A 16,928-nucleotide genomic window follows, 5' to 3' on the forward strand; every position below is an offset into this window, starting at 1 on the left:
CAAGCTTTCGCATCCAATATTTCCAATATTTCTTCTCGTGTATAGGGGTTACCGATACCGGCATGGGTTGGTTCTCTGCTTCAGCTGCACTGCCTGTTGCTGTGGTTGGAGTAGCCACAGTGCCTCTCACCGGGGTTTGAGTAGCCACAGTGTTTGTCGGGAGGTTGAAGTAGCCACAGTGCCTGTTGCCAGGTTTTGAGTAGCTGCAGTGCTTGTCATTCTGTTGTCAGATCTAGAGACCTTCTCTTCCCCTTGAGGGTACCGAACAGTGTTGAACGGGGCTTGGTAAGCATGGGCCAGGCCCCAGCACGGTGCAGTGATTTGTGTCTATCTTTGAGCCCCACATTGGGCACCAAAAAGGACTGTCTTGGTTTAACCCCAGCCAGCAATTAAGCACCGCACAGCCGCTCATTCACTCCCCACAGTGGGATGGGGGAGAGGACTGGAGAAAGGGAAAACTCATGGGCTGAGATAAAAACAATCTAATAGGACAGAAAAGGAAGAAAATAATAATGATAAAAGAATATACAGAGCAAGTGGTGCACAATGCAATTGCTCACCACCTGCTGACCAATGCCCAGCCAGCTCCCGAGCAGCAGCCCCGACCCTGTTTTCTTGTTCAGCATGACGTCATATGGTATGGAATATCCCTCTGGCCAGGCTGGGTCAGCTGTCCTGGCTGTGTCCCCTCCCAGCTTCTTGTGCAGCTGGCAGGGCAGTGTGAGGAGCTGAGAAGTCCTTGACTTAGTGTAAGCGCTGCTCAGCAACAACTAAACCATCAGTGTGTTACCAACATTATTATCCTCCTAAATCCAAAACACAGGACCATACCAGCTACTAGGAAGAAAATTAGCTCCGTCCCAGCTGAAACCAGGACAAGTGGGAATTGAAAGAGCTGACCCCTTGGTAGGAGACGTTCTGGTTTTGCAGGGTTTCTTCCCTTGCGGAGAGGAGTGCAAAACCTGCTCCCCATCAGGTTGGACTTTGCCTCAAAACGTGGTGCTGCCCTTTCTGTTGTGACATCACTGACTGCCGTTGATGTCACAAAGCATTGTCAGCGCTGAGGTAGACCCAGCAGGGCATAAGATCGGGGTTGTCCCTGCACCATTGTCACTCTTGGTCTTGAGAGAACAAAGATCGCAGAGTGGCTGGCTTGCTCCCAAGCAAGCAGGATGTTTGGTGCCTGCACCTCAGCAGATGCGGAGAGACAGCCATGGAGGGCCCACGATCTTAGTGAAACATTGGAATAGGCTGCCCAGGGAGGTGGTAGAGTCACCCTCCCTGGAGGTATTCAAGGAGCATATGGATGTGGCATTGTGGGATGTAGCTTGATGGACATGGTGCTGTGTGGTGTTGGGTGGGTTGGTTTTTGGTGTGTTCTGCCTTGTTGTTGTTGTGTGGTGGTTGGCTTGCGTGGGTGGTTTGTGGAGTTTTTTTTTGGTTTTTTGTTGTTTTTTGTGGTGGTTTTTTTTTTTTTTTTTTTTCCCCCCCCCCCAGGTTGGACTTGATGATCTTACAGGTCTTTTCCAACCGTAGTGATTCTGTGATTCTGTGATTCTGTGACTCTGTGATCTGAATGGGTATGTTTGAAAAATCCTCCTCTCCTTTCCCCAAGGGTATTTTCCACCTCATCAGCTGGGGTGGGTGGGGGACAGACAGGGGACGCACACGAGGGCAGCCTGAGAGCTCGGCCTGGAGGTGGTGTAAGGCAGCAGTAGTCTCCTCAGTCTCTTCACAAATGCCAGCACTAGGCCTCGAAAGCCTTTTGTCTCTGCCAAATGAGGGACGAGTCCCTTTTAGATCACATGGAGGGAGTCCCAAGTGGTTGCCCAGCTCCATCCTGCTGCAGTAACTGTGACAGCTTAGCTTAGCTGTGGGCTAAGGAACATCCCTGGGCAGCCAGGAAGGCAGTGGAGGCCGTACAGGGCTCACCAGGGAGCGCTCTGGGTGCCTGCAGCAGCTCTTCCTGGCCTGGGGACAGCAGCTGGCCCCAGCCTTGGGAGGAGGGAGGCAGGCAGACAGGGAATGAGGCCAGGACAGCAGCACGACTCGAGAGAGAGAGAGCCAGCCTCCCCTGGCTGCTGATCATTTCCACGATGCACAGAGTCATCTCCATTAGCACCGTGTGAACACGCGTGCGTCTGAGCAGCCCTGGGTGTATGTAGAGGTGGGAGTCAGCACCGGGTGCTCCTCCAGCCTGACGGCACCTGCACAGCAGGCTGCTTGATGCCAGCCCGGGGAGCCTGGGCAGCAGTGGGCTCCCCGTGCCCAGGCCACTCCTGCAGGGATCTGCAGTAGGACCAACCCACAGGGGTCCTCCCTCCCAGGTGGCACAGCAACTGCCTCCTGGGTAGCCCCCTGAGGACATCATGGGCAGCACCAGGGTGCTAGGGTTGTGGAGATGCCAGCCAGGTCAGGCAGGTGGGTGCAAGAGGGCCCAGAAAGCAGGGAGGGATCAGGTCAGAAGCCCTGTGTGCTGCCTGGCTGCCCGGCAGGAGCAGGCAGCCCCAGAGCATGGGGGCTGTCTGCACTACTGCCCTGCAGCTGCACAGCCCAGCAACTCCATTCCGGGGGCACGGCCCTGCCCCTTCTCCAGGGAGAGACGAACGGGGACAGACTGCCGCCCCTGTGTCAGGCCAGAGGCCTGTGTGTCCCAGGGGTGCTGTGCAAGGGGCCAGACCTTCCCAAAGGCCCAGGGGCCCTCGGGCTTGCAGCTGTGCTGAGCACAGGAACCTCATAGCAAGTGAGCTCCTGAACGGATCCCTGGCAAACCTGCGTCCCAGCCTTGGGCTTTGCTAACAAGAGTCTTCCTTCTCTTTTTAGACAATGCAACACCCACCAGAAGGGCAGGAGGGTCCTGAGGCTCCTTTTCCTGCTGCTTCCCGTCCTGTCTGGTGAGTATCCCTGACCACAAATGGTGTCCTCAGTCCTGGGGAGAGGGATCAGCTCCTGAGGAAAATAACCATCTCTTGACAATGTGACCCACAGCTGTTGTCTACTGCCAGGGCTCAACGGTGTGGGGAAAGGGAGCCTTGTGCGTAAGTGCCTCTTGCTGCGGGAAAGCCAACGCCTGCAAAGGCGGAGACGGATCTTCCCGAGTGACCTCTGCAGGGTCGCAGGCTGAAGTGGGGAGCACTTTGGCAGAAGGTGCCTTTGCTGCCTGCATCCATCCCACCCCCTCTTCATCTTGCAGGAGGCGCCAGGGCTTCCTGAAGTGGAGCTGGAGTCTCTGGGGTAAGAGCGCTTTCTTGCCAAGGAACGCACTCTGTGGAGCCATCTCAGCTGGCTTCGTGCTGCCTGCACTCACTCGCCTCGCATCCAGGGCTCCTGACCTTCCCCATCTGCTACCCGTGGTGGTGGAAGGGAGCCGTTTGTAAACAGGAGGAAGGAAAGGGGCTTGCAGGTGGAGAGTGACCCAAGCCCAGAGCACCCTTCTCTGCACGGTGTTTGGAGCCTGCCTGCAGAGGCTGGGCAGCTGCTGGACAAGAGCTGCTTTCTCTTTGCCTCCAGGAACTCACAGGCTTGGCTGGAGCAGAAGATGTGGGAGATCAAGGAGACAGCGGCTCACGTGTCTGCTGCCAGGGCGAACATACTGCAGGCAGTGCGAGAGGTCCTTGGAGACCATGGTGTCCAAGAGGAGAAGAAAGAGGTAAGGGTGCTGGGGGTAGATCAGAGACCTCGCTGCCTCTGTGGGCTCCCTCCTGCTGCTTCCTCGTGGCCCTCTCAAAGTCAGCACCTTTTCTGACAGGTCTTGCCTTGGCTTTTCAGACACAGAGGCGCTCCTTGGCTCTGTGCTAGGACTCAGCGTTCGTGCAGAACAGCCCGTGCATGTGTTTGTGTTCACTGCCATCTCTCTGTTCCTAATCTTTCCCCAGGAAATTCTGCAGTTGACTCAGGTGGCAATTAAGAACGTGCTTGAAAACTACCTCCCGATGCCTGACTGGGCTCTGGAAGCCATAGGTACGCAGACGGGAAGCCTCACTGCCCTCGGTTTGTGTATGGCACTCCCCAAATCTGCCAAGCTCTGCTGTCAAGCCTGAGAAATACATCCTAATGCGGCACTTCAACTCCTAATCTCTGGCCACCTTCATGTCAGGTGCCACCATTGAGGAGGAGAGGACATCCAAGAGTTACGGTGGGCAAGGCAAGAAGAGCTGGTGGCTTTCTCCATTCGGCTTCTCTTCTGCAAACCCTCCAGAGACGATCTTGCAGGTATCACGAGGGCAGTCCTGACTCATGGCTCACCTCCCTGTTTTTGGGCTGGCAGACCAAGTGCACAGCGCTTCCCTTCCAGCCAGCCGTATTGCTCAGCCCTGCAGTCTGCATCGCAGTCCTGACCCCTGCGAGGCTCTTTGACTGCCTTGCTGCTGATGGTCACGGCTTTCTGGTTTCAGCCCCATATTGCCCCTGGCAACTGCTGGGCTTTCCAAGGATCTCGGGGCCGCATGGTCATCCGGCTGCCTGAGCAGATCTGGCCAAGGGCTTTCACCATCTGGCATATCTCCGGGGCAGTCTCTCCTTCCGGAGAAGTCAGCAGCACCCCCAAAGAGTTTGCCGTCTCCTTAAGTCTTTGCCTTGTGCTTCTCGGGGCGGGGCCTGGCCCCAGGGAAAAGCTCTACCAGAGACATGCTTCTCGCAGCGGCTTCTCTCAGAGCTCTGTCTGGGGCTGGCTGCTGCAGGGCACCACCTCCCCTGGGGGACCACTGGGGGCACGTGGCGGGTCTGTGCCTCTGGGGGCTTCTCTCTGCTTCATGGCCAAGGATCCTGGAGCACGTGCTCAAAGCACCCTCACCCAGAGTCAGCCTAAGCTGTGCTAGGCTACCCCTAGAGCCGAGGGAGGTGGGCAAGGCTTCCCGGTTCGGCCTCGGCGGGCCCTTTTTCTGGTGCCCTGCTCGAGCCTGACCTGCTCCCTTTGTCTCTTGTCTGTGAGGGCGTGGATGAGGCAAGGGCAGAAACTCTTCTGGGGACATTCACCTACGAGGTGCACAAGGAGGTGGCTCAGACATTCCACGTGCAGGTACCGAAAGAGCTGTGGGCAGCATGCGTGGGAAGAAGGCCCGGTTCCCTGCAAGTCCGTGGAGGAAAGAGCTCTGGTTGCCCTTGCTTCCTCCTTCGTCAGGGCTGCCGTTTGGTCCTTGGCAGGGGCAGCGTGGGCAGAGGGGGCTCCGGCGATGTGCTGTGGCTCTTGCCACCTGCCTAATGATGGCTCCCCCCATTTCTTTACAGAAGGAGCTTCCCAGGACCTTTCGCTACATCAAATTCGAGGTGCAAAGCAACTGGGGAAACCCAGAGTACACGTGTGTGTACCGAGTACAGGTTCATGGGAAGACGGCGAGCCACCATGACCACCCGCAGGCTCAAGAGCTCCTTTGAGAAGACTAATAAAACAAGATGTGTGGCAGTTTGGCTTGTGTGTCTTCCTTGTAAAAAGGAAGGTCTGAGGTCTGCCTCAGACCTGGCTTTTGCCCGATTTGGAGGCAGGAGGCAGGTCATCCTGTGTAAACGGCTGCCCTCGATGCACCAGCAGGAGCCATTGCCCGTGGCCCCTTTCCTTCTGCTGTAGAGCTCCAGCCCCTGGCAAAACTTCCAGCGGGACACAGGGAGCACCGGCAGGTGTCCCCGGCAGGGCATCAGCACTGTCTCCATATTCCAGGACACTGGCATGGTCCCCATGTCCCAGGACACCGACGCTGTCCCCCCAGTCCCTGGCTGCCCTGTTGCCACTGTGACCTCACAAGAGCCGGCAGCAGCAGTTGCTGGTAGAGCCCTGGGAAGGGCCGAATGCGGTGACTGTGGGGGGATTCCTCCGTGATGGCTGGTCTTTGTAAAAGGTGGGTGGGTCAGACCTGGTCCTCCCTGGGGACCGTCCCAAAGGGGCTGTGACCCCGCAGCGCTGGCCCCACTGCTGCCTTGGGCAGCCCCAGGCAGGCTGAGGACACAGCCCTGTCTCTGCTTCTCCCAGGCACAGCACGTTTGCTGGAGCGAGTTGGGAGCGAGGGGAGCTGGTGACGACAGCAGGCACCAGCCTTCTGGTGGAAGCTTCCTCTGGCTGCTGCGCAGTATCCTCTCCTTTGGCTTCACAGAGGCATTCGGCATCGTCCTGCTCTGCTCCACCTTCCTCTTCCTCTTCGTCCTGCTCTGGCCCCTCTTTGTGCTGCAGGACCAGGTGCTGCCGGCCCTGCTCGTCCTGGGGAGAGCCGCGCCCCCTGTTGCCAAGATCTTCCTCACCCGCCTGCTGCCAGCCCTGGCTGACTTCCTCACCGTTCTCTTCCCACCCGTCCTCCTCTTCCTCGGCATCATACACCTGCTGGTGCCGCTGCCAAGCTGAGACCATCAAAGACAGTGGCAGTGCCTGGGGATAAGGTGTTTGAGAAGATGTAGGAGAAGCAGCCCTGCAGACCCCCAGGGCAGGGGAGAAGGAGGGGAAGAGGTGCTCCAGGTGCGGGAGCAGAGATTCCCCTGCAGCTCCTGGGGAGGACCATGGTGACGCAGGCTCTCACCCTGCAGCCCGTGGAGGTCTGCGGTTGTCATGGCTTAACCCCAGCCAGCAAGTAAGCACCACACAGCTGCTCGCTCACTCCCCCTATGGCGGGATGGGTGAGAGAATTGGCAGGGTAAAAGTGAGAAAACTCGTGGGTTGAGATAAAGACAGTTTAATAGGTAAAGCAAAAGCCACGCACGCAAGCAAAGCAAAACAAGGAATTCACTCACTACTTCCCATCAGCAGGCAGGTGTGCAGCCATCTACAGTGAAGCAGGGCTCCATCACACGTAGCGATTACTAGGTAAGACAAACGCCATCAGTCCAAACGTCCCCTCATTCTTTCTTCTTCCCCCAGCTGTATATGCTGAGCATGACATCATATGGTATGGAATATCCCTTTGGTCAGTTGGGGTCAGCTGTCTCAGCTGTGTCCCCTCCCAACTTCTGTGCCTACTCGTTGATGGGGTGGTGTGAGAAGCAGAAAAGGCCTCGGCTCTGTGTAAGCACTGCTCAGCAGGAATGAAAACATCCCTCTACTATCAACACTGCTGCAGCACAAATCCACAACACAGCCGCATACCAGCTACGGTGAAGAAAATCAAGTCTATCCCAGCCCAAACCAGCACACCAGGGTGCCCCTTCACCGACGCTGGGGAGCACCCCAGCTCCGCCTGATGACAGCAGCCACTCAAACACAGGCGGTACAGACAGGGCAACAGGTTTCTTGTCCTGCTGCAGGCTGCATGGAGCAGGTACAGGGCTGCTGGACTGGGACCTCCCGGCACCCCCGGCTCATTTTCAGCTCCACCTTCTAGTCCTTCCGTTCCCCTTATATCCGGATGCTCTCCTTCCCCATCTTTTGTCTGGTCGGTTTTTCCTGAAGGGAACTGGGTTCACCAGTTTCGCCCCAGGCCAGCTAGTTTTCTCCTTTCATGCTCTGCTATCTCCAACAGTTTCTCACTTTCTAAAGGGGTTAGTTGTGCCTCGAGACAGGGTACATGAAGACAAAAGTGAATGAGAGCTTCTGTGAGCTACGAGACAGCAGCCACCATCAAAAAATATCTATCCTCTTCACTGTCCACTTTAGAAATCTCGAGTAATCTCTAAAGTCGCCAGTAAGGAGCAGCTTAGCAGCTGTTCAAATCAGTCGGGCTTGGTTTGGATCCCAGCGAGATCCGTGTGTTCAGAGAAGACTTTTCCGAACGACTCCTCAAGTTCTCTGTCTCTGAGGCTGTGAGGGGGAGGGCATTGGTTAAAGAGGTTCAGGCAGTGGAGAAAAGAGAAAGAGTATTACTTTTGCGTTTCCTCACTGTTAGGGCCCCAACCTGTCTTTTCTGATCCCCAGCCTTTTCTCAGGGCCCCCAGTTTCCTCTTGAGGGCCTAAACCCTGAAGGCAGAGCTGGTCGCCTGGCAACGGCCGCCCAGGACTCTGTGGGGAATCAGTGGACCCAGGACAGCCAATCGCATTTGGGGAAGGATGTGATTGATATGTAACCTGACAGCCAATCCAAGGCAACATCACCTCCAGGAAGGGTGGGCACTGATGGGGGTGGGGAGGAGCCCTCAGGCAGCCAATAAGAGAGAGCATCCTCTCAGGGGAGGAGACTGACAGCCCTCCCAACCTGTGCCGGCAAAGACTGGTTTGAGAAGAAGGCGGGCTCAACCGGCAGCCGGGCTGAGCTTCAACATGGCGTGGGTGGGGCCTGCTGTGAGGCTGAGCAGCCCCCAGCCCAGGCCCGGGGGCCCTCTTCCCCCCTTCCACCCCTCCCCACCACCTCCCATCCCCACCCCCGCCTCCCCACCCCCACCTCCCCCAGGTGCTGTAACCCCCTGTCTCCATGGAGCTGCCGCCTCACAGTCAGTGTCCCATGGCTGTGCTACTAGGCGGCGGCCATGGGCCACTGGGCTTCTTGCTGCCACCAGCGCCAGCATCCGACCGATGGTGACGAGGACGTGACGGTAAGGCTGCTGGGATGGTGGTGGGGTGGATGAGGATGGGTGGGGGGTGATGCTTGCCGTGGGGCCACCTGCTATCACCTCACCCCCCATCACCTCCGTGCAGCACAGGCGAGCCCGCAGCAGCCTGAAGGGTGGTGAGGAGGGGGAGGGCCTGGCCGCCATCCAGCATCTCCCGCCTGAGGTGGTGAGTTGAGTAGGGGGGGATGGCGGGGCTGGGGTCCCCCCCTCAAAGCAGGGGGGTCCCAGGGTTGATGATCTCCCCAGCTCTCTCCCCACAGCTGCTGCTCATCATCACCTGCCTGACGATGCCCCTCCCTGCTGAGACTGGGCCAGACCTGCCGCTGCCTCCATGAGGTGTGCGACAGCGAGGACACCTGGTGCCACCTCTGCACCCCTCTCTTCCCATCCGCCGCCAGTGCTCGGCCCTGCAGGAGGGCCACCACCCTCACCTGTGAGTCCCTGTCATTGCCAAGGCATGGGGGGGTGGCACTTTGTCCCAAGCCTCATTTTCTGAGTCCAAACTTTGATTGTACGGTTGAAAGACGCATTTGTATGGTTCCAAAACCCTCCTTTTTAGGATACGAACTCTCATTTATAAGTTCCAAGCCCCTTTTTAAGGTTCAGAGGCTTAAACGTTTCTCTATTTCTATGATTCTATAATGTTAAGGACCCAGACTTTCATTGTAAAGACCCAAAGTCGTATTTTGGGTGTCCAAATCCTCATTTTGAGGGCCCAAATAGTCATTTTGTGGGTCCAAAGCCACATTAGGGTGCCACGCCTCAGTTTTTTGTGGGGACAGATCTCTTGAGGGCAAAAAATATATTGTCAACATCTGAAGCCCCATTTTGACGGCTAAATCTTCATTTTGAGGACTGAAATCTTCGTTTGGGGCCGGAATCACCATTTTGAGGTTCCAAATCCTCATTTTGAGCGTCCAAATCCTCATTTTGAGCGTCCAAATCCTCATTTTGAGCGTCCAAATCCTCATTTTCAGTGTCCAAATCCTCATTAAAGGTTCCAAAGACTCATTCTGAGGATCCAAATCCTCACTTTGAGGGTCTGAAATTTCATTTTGTGAGTCCAAATAGTCATTTGGATGGCTCTGAGCCTTATTTTGAGGGTCGAAACACTTACTTTGAGGATCCAAAGCCTCATGTGGAGGGCCAAAATAGTCATTTGGAGAGCCCGTAGTCTCATTTTGAGGGACCAAACAGTAATTTTGAAGGCCCAAAGCCCTATTTTGAGGGTCCAAATCCTCATTTTGAGGATCCGAATCCTCACTTTAAGGGTTTGGACCCTCATTTTGAGGGTCCAAATAGGCATTTGGAGGGCCCAAACCCTCATTTTGAGGTTCGAAATCCTCATATTGAGGGGCCAAATAGTCATTTTGAGGGCCCGTAGCCTCTTTTTAAGGTTCAAATAGTCATTTAGAGGGTCCAAAACCTCATGTTGAGGGTCCAGATTGTCATTTTGAAGTCCCAAAGCCTCATTGTGACAATCCAAATCCTCGTTTTGAGGAGCCCAGATGTCATTTTGAGGGTCCAAAACGTCATTTTAGAGCCCAAAGCCTCATTTGGAGTTTGCGAAGGCTCGTTTTGAGGTTCCAAATCCTTATTTTGAGGGTCCAAACAGGCATTTTGAGGGTCCAAATGGTCATTCTGAGGTTCCAAAGCCTCATTTTGAGGGTCCAAATAGTCATTTTGAGGGTCCAAAGCCTCAGTTAAGGGTAAACCTATTCGTGGGGTTGTTTCTGCTCAAGGACCTGGTTGCACTTGGTGGGTAATGCAGAAGAATGGGGAAGTCCAGTGCGTACCTGAAGGTGACTTAATTCTGGGTGAAACTAATCCATGATTTGAGTTACATGTTACAGGAATTACTATAGCAGGAACCACCTGAACCAATGAAGGACAAGTCTTACAAGAAGCAGTGCAGGTGCAGCAGTGACCTGACCTGAGCTGGCTGTGGTGCCCAATAACTCCATGCAATACAACACCTCTTCTGTCCTGAGTGACCACCGTAACAGATGGAGCCCAAAGTCATGGACTAAATGAACTCAGTGGACATTTTGTGGACATTTGTGGATATTTATGGACACTTTACAGACATTTCACAGGAGTGATCCATAGACTAAGGGAATGATATCGGCGTACTATATGAAAGGATGGGAAGGATGATGGTAGGCAGAGAATGTATTGGATAGTGTGCTACCTGAGTATGACATAAATGGTATGGAATAAGGGGTGGAGAATGTGCTCGTTTTGGCTGCGATAGAGTTAATTTTCTTCATAGTAGCTGGTATAGGGCTGTGTTTTGGATTTGTACTAAAAACAGTATTGCTAAACAGGGACGTTTTAGTTACCGCTCATTTTGAGGGTCCAAATTGTCATATTGAGGATCCAGATAGTCATTTTGAGGGTCCAAAGCCTCATTTTGAGACTCCAGAACAATATTTTGACCGTCCAAAATTGGATTTTCTGGGTCCAAGTAGTCATTTTAGGGCCCAAAGCCTCCTATTGGGGGTCCAAAACTTAATAAAGGTTCAAAGCTTCATTTGGAGGGCCAAAAGTCTCATATTGAGGGGCCAAATAGTCATTTTGAGGGCCCGTAGCCTCTTTTTAAGGTTCAAATAGTCGTTTAGAGGGTCCAAAACCTCATGTTGAGGGTCCAGATTGTCATTTTGAAGACCCAAAGCCTCATTGTGACAATCCAAATCCTCGTTTTGAGGAGCCCAGATGTCATTTTGAGGGTCCAAAACGTCATTTTAGAGCCCAAAGCCTCATTTGGAGTTTGCGAAGGCTCGTTTTGAGGTTCCAAATCCTTATTTTGAGGGTCCAAACAGGCATTTTAAGGGTCCAAACAGTCTTTTTGAGCGTCCAAACGGTCATTCTGAGGTTCCAAAGCCTCGTTTTCAGGGTCCAAATAGTCATTTTGAGGGTCCAAAGCCTCATTTTGTGCCTTCTCAGACCCGTTTGTAGGCTGCCACGCCTCAGTTTTTAGTGGGAACGGATCCCTTGAGGGCACAAAACCTATTGTCAAGGTCCAAGGCCCTGTTTTGAGGGCCAAAATCTTCATTTTGAGGACTGAAATGTTCGTTTCGAGGCCCAAAACCTTTGTTTGGGGACCGGAATCCCCATTTTGAGGGCCCAGAGCCTCATTTTGAGTGTCCAAATAGTAATTTTGAGAGCCCTTAGCCTCACTTTGAAGGTCCAAAGAGACATTTGGAGGGCCCAAAGTCGGACTTTGGGTGTCCAAATCCTCATTTGGAGGGTCCAAATAGTCATTTTGAGGGTCCAAAGCCTCATTTTGAGGCTCCAAATAGTCGTTTTGAGGCTCCAAGGCATCATTTTGAGAGTCCAAAAACACATTTGAAAGGCCCAAATATTCATTTTGAGGGTGCGAAGAGTCAATTTGATGGTCCAAATAGTTATTTTAGGGCTTAAAGCCTCATTTTGAGGGTCCAGGACCTCATTTAGAGAGTCTACATAGTCATTTTGAGGCTCCAGTACTCATTTTCAGGGCCCAAAGCCTCATTTTGAGGGTCCAAATCCTCATTTTGAAGGTCCAAAATTTCATTTTGTGAGTCCAAATAGTCATTTGGATGGCTCTGAGCCTTATTTTGAGGGTCGAAACACTTACTTTGAGGATCCAAAGCCTCATTTGGAGGGCCAAAATAGTCATTTGGAGAGCCCGTAGTCTCATTTTGAGGGACCAAACAGTAATTTTGAAGGCCCAAAGTCCTATTTTGAGGGTCCAAATCCTCATTTTGAGGATCCGAATCCTCACTTTAAGGGTTTGGACCCTCATTTTGAGGGTCCAAATAGGCATTTGGAGGGCCCAAAACCTCATTTTGAGGTTCGAAATCCTCATATTGAGGGGCCAAATAGTCATTTTGAGGGCCCGTAGCCTCTTTTTAAGGTTCAAATAGTCATTTAGAGGGTCCAAAACCTCATGTTGAGGGTCCAGATTGTCATTTTGAAGTCCCAAAGCCTCATTGTGACAATCCAAATCCTCGTTTTGAGGAGCCCAGATGTCATTTTGAGGGTCCAAAACGTCATTTTAGAGCCCAAAGCCTCATTTGGAGTTTGCGAAGGCTCGTTTTGAGGTTCCAAAGCCTTATTTTGAGGGTCCAAACAGTCATTTTAAGGGTCCAAACAGTCTTTTTGAGCGTCCAAACGGTCATTCTGAGGTTCCAAAGCCTCGTTTTCAGGGTCCAAATAGTCATTTTGAGGGTCCAAAGCCTCATTTTGTGCCTTCTCAGACCCGTTTGTAGGCTGCCACGCCTCAGTTTTTAGTGGGAACGGATCCCTTGAGGGCACAAAACCTATTGTCAAGGTCCAAGGCCCTGTTTTGAGGGCCAAAATCTTCATTTTGAGGACTGAAATGTTCGTTTCGAGGCCCAAAACCTTTGTTTGGGGACCGGAATCCCCATTTTGAGGGCCCAGAGCCTCATTTTGAGTGTCCAAATAGTAATTTTGAGAGCCCTTAGCCTCACTTTGAAGGTCCAAAGAGACATTTGGAGGGCCCAAAGTCGGACTTTGGGTGTCCAAATCCTCATTTGGAGGGTCCAGATAGTCATTTTGAGGGTCCAAAGCCTCATTTTGAGGCTCCAAATAGTCGTTTTGAGGCTCCAAGGCGTCATTTTGAGAGTCCAAAAACACATTTGAAAGGCCCAAATATTCATTTTGAGGGTGCGAAGAGTCAATTTGATGGTCCAAATAGTTATTTTAGGGCTTAAAGCCTCATTTTGAGGGTCCAGGACCTCATTTAGAGAGTCTACATAGTCATTTTGAGGCTCCAGTACTCATTTTCAGGGCCCAAAGCCTCATTTTGAGGGTCCAAATCCTCATTTTGAAGGTCCAAAATTTCATTTTGTGAGTCCAAATAGTCATTTGGATGGCTCTGAGCCTTATTTTGAGGGTCGAAACACTTACTTTGAGGATCCAAAGCCTCATTTGGAGGGCCAAAATAGTCATTTGGAGAGCCCGTAGTCTCATTTTGAGGGACCAAACAGTAATTTTGAGGGTCCAAATCCTCATTTTGAGGATCCGAATCCTCACTTTAAGGGTTTGGACCCTCATTTTGAGGGTCCAAATAGGCATTTGGAGGGCCCAAAACCTCATTTTGAGGTTCGAAATCCTCATATTGAGGGGCCAAATAGTCATTTTGAGGGCCCGTAGCCTCTTTTTAAGGTTCAAATAGTCATTTAGAGGGTCCAAAACCTCATGTTGAGGGTCCAGATTGTCATTTTGAAGTCCCAAAGCCTCATTGTGACAATCCAAATCCTCGTTTTGAGGAGCCCAGATGTCATTTTGAGGGTCCAAAACGTCATTTTAGAGCCCAAAGCCTCATTTGGAGTTTGCGAAGGCTCGTTTTGAGGTTCCAAATCCTTATTTTGAGGGTCCAAACAGGCATTTTGAGGGTCCAAATGGTCATTCTGAGGTTCCAAAGCCTCATTTTGAGGGTCCAAATAGTCATTTTGAGGGTCCAAAGCCTCAGTTAAGGGTAAACCTATTCGTGGGGTTGTTTCTGCTCAAGGACCTGGTTGCACTTGGTGGGTAATGCAGAAGAATGGGGAAGTCCAGTGCGTACCTGAAGGTGACTTAATTCTGGGTGAAACTAATCCATGATTTGAGTTACATGTTACAGGAATTACTATAGCAGGAACCACCTGAACCAATGAAGGACAAGTCTTACAAGAAGCAGTGCAGGTGCAGCAGTGACCTGACCTGAGCTGGCTGTGGTGCCCAATAACTCCATGCAATACAACACCTCTTCTGTCCTGAGTGACCACCGTAACAGATGGAGCCCAAAGTCATGGACTAAATGAACTCAGTGGACATCTTGTGGACATTTGTGGATATTTATGGACACTTTACAGACATTTCACAGGAGTGATCCATAGACTAAGGGAATGATATCTGCGTACTATATGAAAGGATGGGAAGGATGATGGTAGGCAGAGAATGTATTGGATAGTGTGCTACCTGAGTATGACATAAATGGTATGGAATAAGGGGTGGAGAATGTGCTCGTTTTGGCTGCGATAGAGTTAATTTTCTTCATAGTAGCTGGTATAGGGCTGTGTTTTGGATTTGTACTAAAAACAGTATTGCTAAACAGGGACGTTTTAGTTACTGCTCATTTTGAGGGTCCAAATTGTCATATTGAGGATCCAGATAGTCATTTTGAGGGTCCAAAGCCTCATTTTGAGACTCCAGAACAATATTTTGACCGTCCAAAATTGGATTTTCTGGGTCCAAGTAGTCATTTTAGGGCCCAAAGCCTCCTATTGGGGGTCCAAAACTTAATAAAGGTTCAAAGCTTCATTTGGAGGTTCGAAATCCTCATATTGAGGGGCCAAATAGTCATTTTGAGGGCCCGTAGCCTCTTTTTAAGGTTCAAATAGTCATTTAGAGGGTCCAAAACCTCATGTTGAGGGTCCAGATTGTCATTTTGAAGTCACAAAGCCTCATTGTGACAATTCAAATCCTCGTTTTGAGGAGCCCAGATGTCGTTTTGAGGGTCCAAAACATCATTTTAGAGCCCAAAGCCTCATTTGGAGTTTGCGAAGGCTCGTTTTGAGGTTCCAAATCCTTATTTTGAGGGTCCAAACAGGCATTTTAAGGGTCCAAACAGTCTTTTTGAGCGTCCAAACGGTCATTCTGAGGTTCCAAAGCCTCGTTTTCAGGGTCCAAATAGTCTTTTTGAGGGTCCAAAGCCTCATTTTGTGCCTTCTCAGACCCGTTTGTAGGCTGCCACGCCTCAGTTTTTAGTGGGAACGGATCCCTTGAGGGCACAAAACCTATTGTCAAGGTCCAAGGCCCTGTTTTGAGGGCCAAAATCTTCATTTTGAGGACTGAAATGTTCGTTTCGAGGCACGAAATCTTTGTTTGGGGACCGGAATCCCCATTTTGAGGGCCCAGAGCCTCATTTTGAGTGTCCAAATAGGAATTTTGAGAGCCCTTAGCCTCACTTTGAAGGTCCAAAGAGACATTTGGAGGGCCCAAAGTCGGACTTTGGGTGTCCAAATCCTCATTTGGAGGGTCCAGATAGTCATTTTGAGGGTCCAAAGCCTCATTTTGAGGCTCCAAATAGTCGTTTTGAGGCTCCAAGGCGTCATTTTGAGAGTCCAAAAACACATTTGAAAGGCCCAAATATTCATTTTGAGGGTGCGAAGAGTCAATTTGATGGTCCAAATAGTTATTTTAGGGCTTAAAGCCTCATTTTGAGGGTCCAGGACCTCATTTAGAGAGTCTACATAGTCATTTTGAGCGTCCAGTACTCATTTTCAGGGCCCAAAGCCTCATTTTGAGGGTCCAAATCCTCATTTTGAAGGTCCAAAATTTCATTTTGTGAGTCCAAATAGTCATTTGGATGGCTCTGAGCCTTATTTTGAGGGTCGAAACACTTACTTTGAGGATCCAAAGCCTCATTTGGAGGGCCAAAATAGTCATTTGGAGAGCCCGTAGTCTCATTTTGAGGGACCAAACAGTAATTTTGAAGGCCCAAAGTCCTATTTTGAGGGTCCAAATCCTCATTTTGAGGATCCGAATCCTCACTTTAAGGGTTTGGACCCTCATTTTGAGGGTCCAAATAGGCATTTGGAGGGCCCAAAACCTCATTTTGAGGTTCGAAATCCTCATATTGAGGGGCCAAATAGTCATTTTGAGGGCCCGTAGCCTCTTTTTAAGGTTCAAATAGTCATTTAGAGGGTCCAAAACCTCATGTTGAGGGTCCAGATTGTCATTTTGAAGTCCCAAAGCCTCATTGTGACAATCCAAATCCTCGTTTTGAGGAGCCCAGATGTCATTTTGAGGGTCCAAAACGTCATTTTAGAGCCCAGAGCCTCATTTGGAGTTTGCGAAGGCTCGTTTTGAGGTTCCAAATCCTTATTTTGAGGGTCCAAACAGGCATTTTGAGGGTCCAAATGGTCATTCTGAGGTTCCAAAGCCTCATTTTGAGGGTCCAAATAGTCATTTTGAGGGTCCAAAGCCTCAGTTAAGGGTAAACCTATTCGTGGGGTTGTTTCTGCTCAAGGACCTGGTTGCACTTGGTGGGTAATGCAGAAGAATGGGGAAGTCCAGTGCGTACCTGAAGGTGACTTAATTCTGGGTGAAACTAATCCATGATTTGAGTTACATGTTACAGGAATTACTATAGCAGGAACCACCTGAACCAATGAAGGACAAGTCTTACAAGAAGCAGTGCAGGTGCAGCAGTGACCTGACCTGAGCTGGCTGTGGTGCCCAATAACTCCATGCAATACAACACCTCTTCTGTCCTGAGTGACCACCGTAACAGATGGAGCCCAAAGTCATGGACTAAATGAACTCAGTGGACATCTTGTGGACATTTGTGGATATTTATGGACACTTTACAGACATTTCACAGGAGTGATCCATAGACTAAGGGAATGATATCTGCGTACTATATGAAAGGATGGGAAGGATGATGGTAGGCAGAGAATGTATTGGATAGTGTGCTA

General features: G+C 51.2%; 1 protein-coding gene across 1 annotated transcript; it reads left to right on the plus strand.

The window, feature by feature from the left end:
• The first annotated feature begins 3,538 nt into the window (after window positions 1-3,538).
• On the plus strand, window positions 3,539-6,328 carry LOC132321862 (SUN domain-containing protein 3-like). The gene is made up of 7 exons (XM_059835267.1): window positions 3,539-3,649; window positions 3,876-3,960; window positions 4,097-4,212; window positions 4,395-4,577; window positions 4,931-5,017; window positions 5,227-5,331; window positions 5,963-6,328. The coding sequence occupies exons 1-7, from the start codon at window positions 3,539-3,541 to the stop codon at window positions 6,326-6,328; spliced, it is 1,053 nt and encodes a 350-aa protein (XP_059691250.1).
• Window positions 6,329-16,928: the final 10,600 nt, after the last annotated feature.

The sequence above is a fragment of the Gavia stellata genome, unplaced genomic scaffold (assembly GCF_030936135.1).
Source record: "Gavia stellata isolate bGavSte3 unplaced genomic scaffold, bGavSte3.hap2 HAP2_SCAFFOLD_139, whole genome shotgun sequence".
Lineage (NCBI taxonomy): Eukaryota > Metazoa > Chordata > Aves > Gaviiformes > Gaviidae > Gavia > Gavia stellata.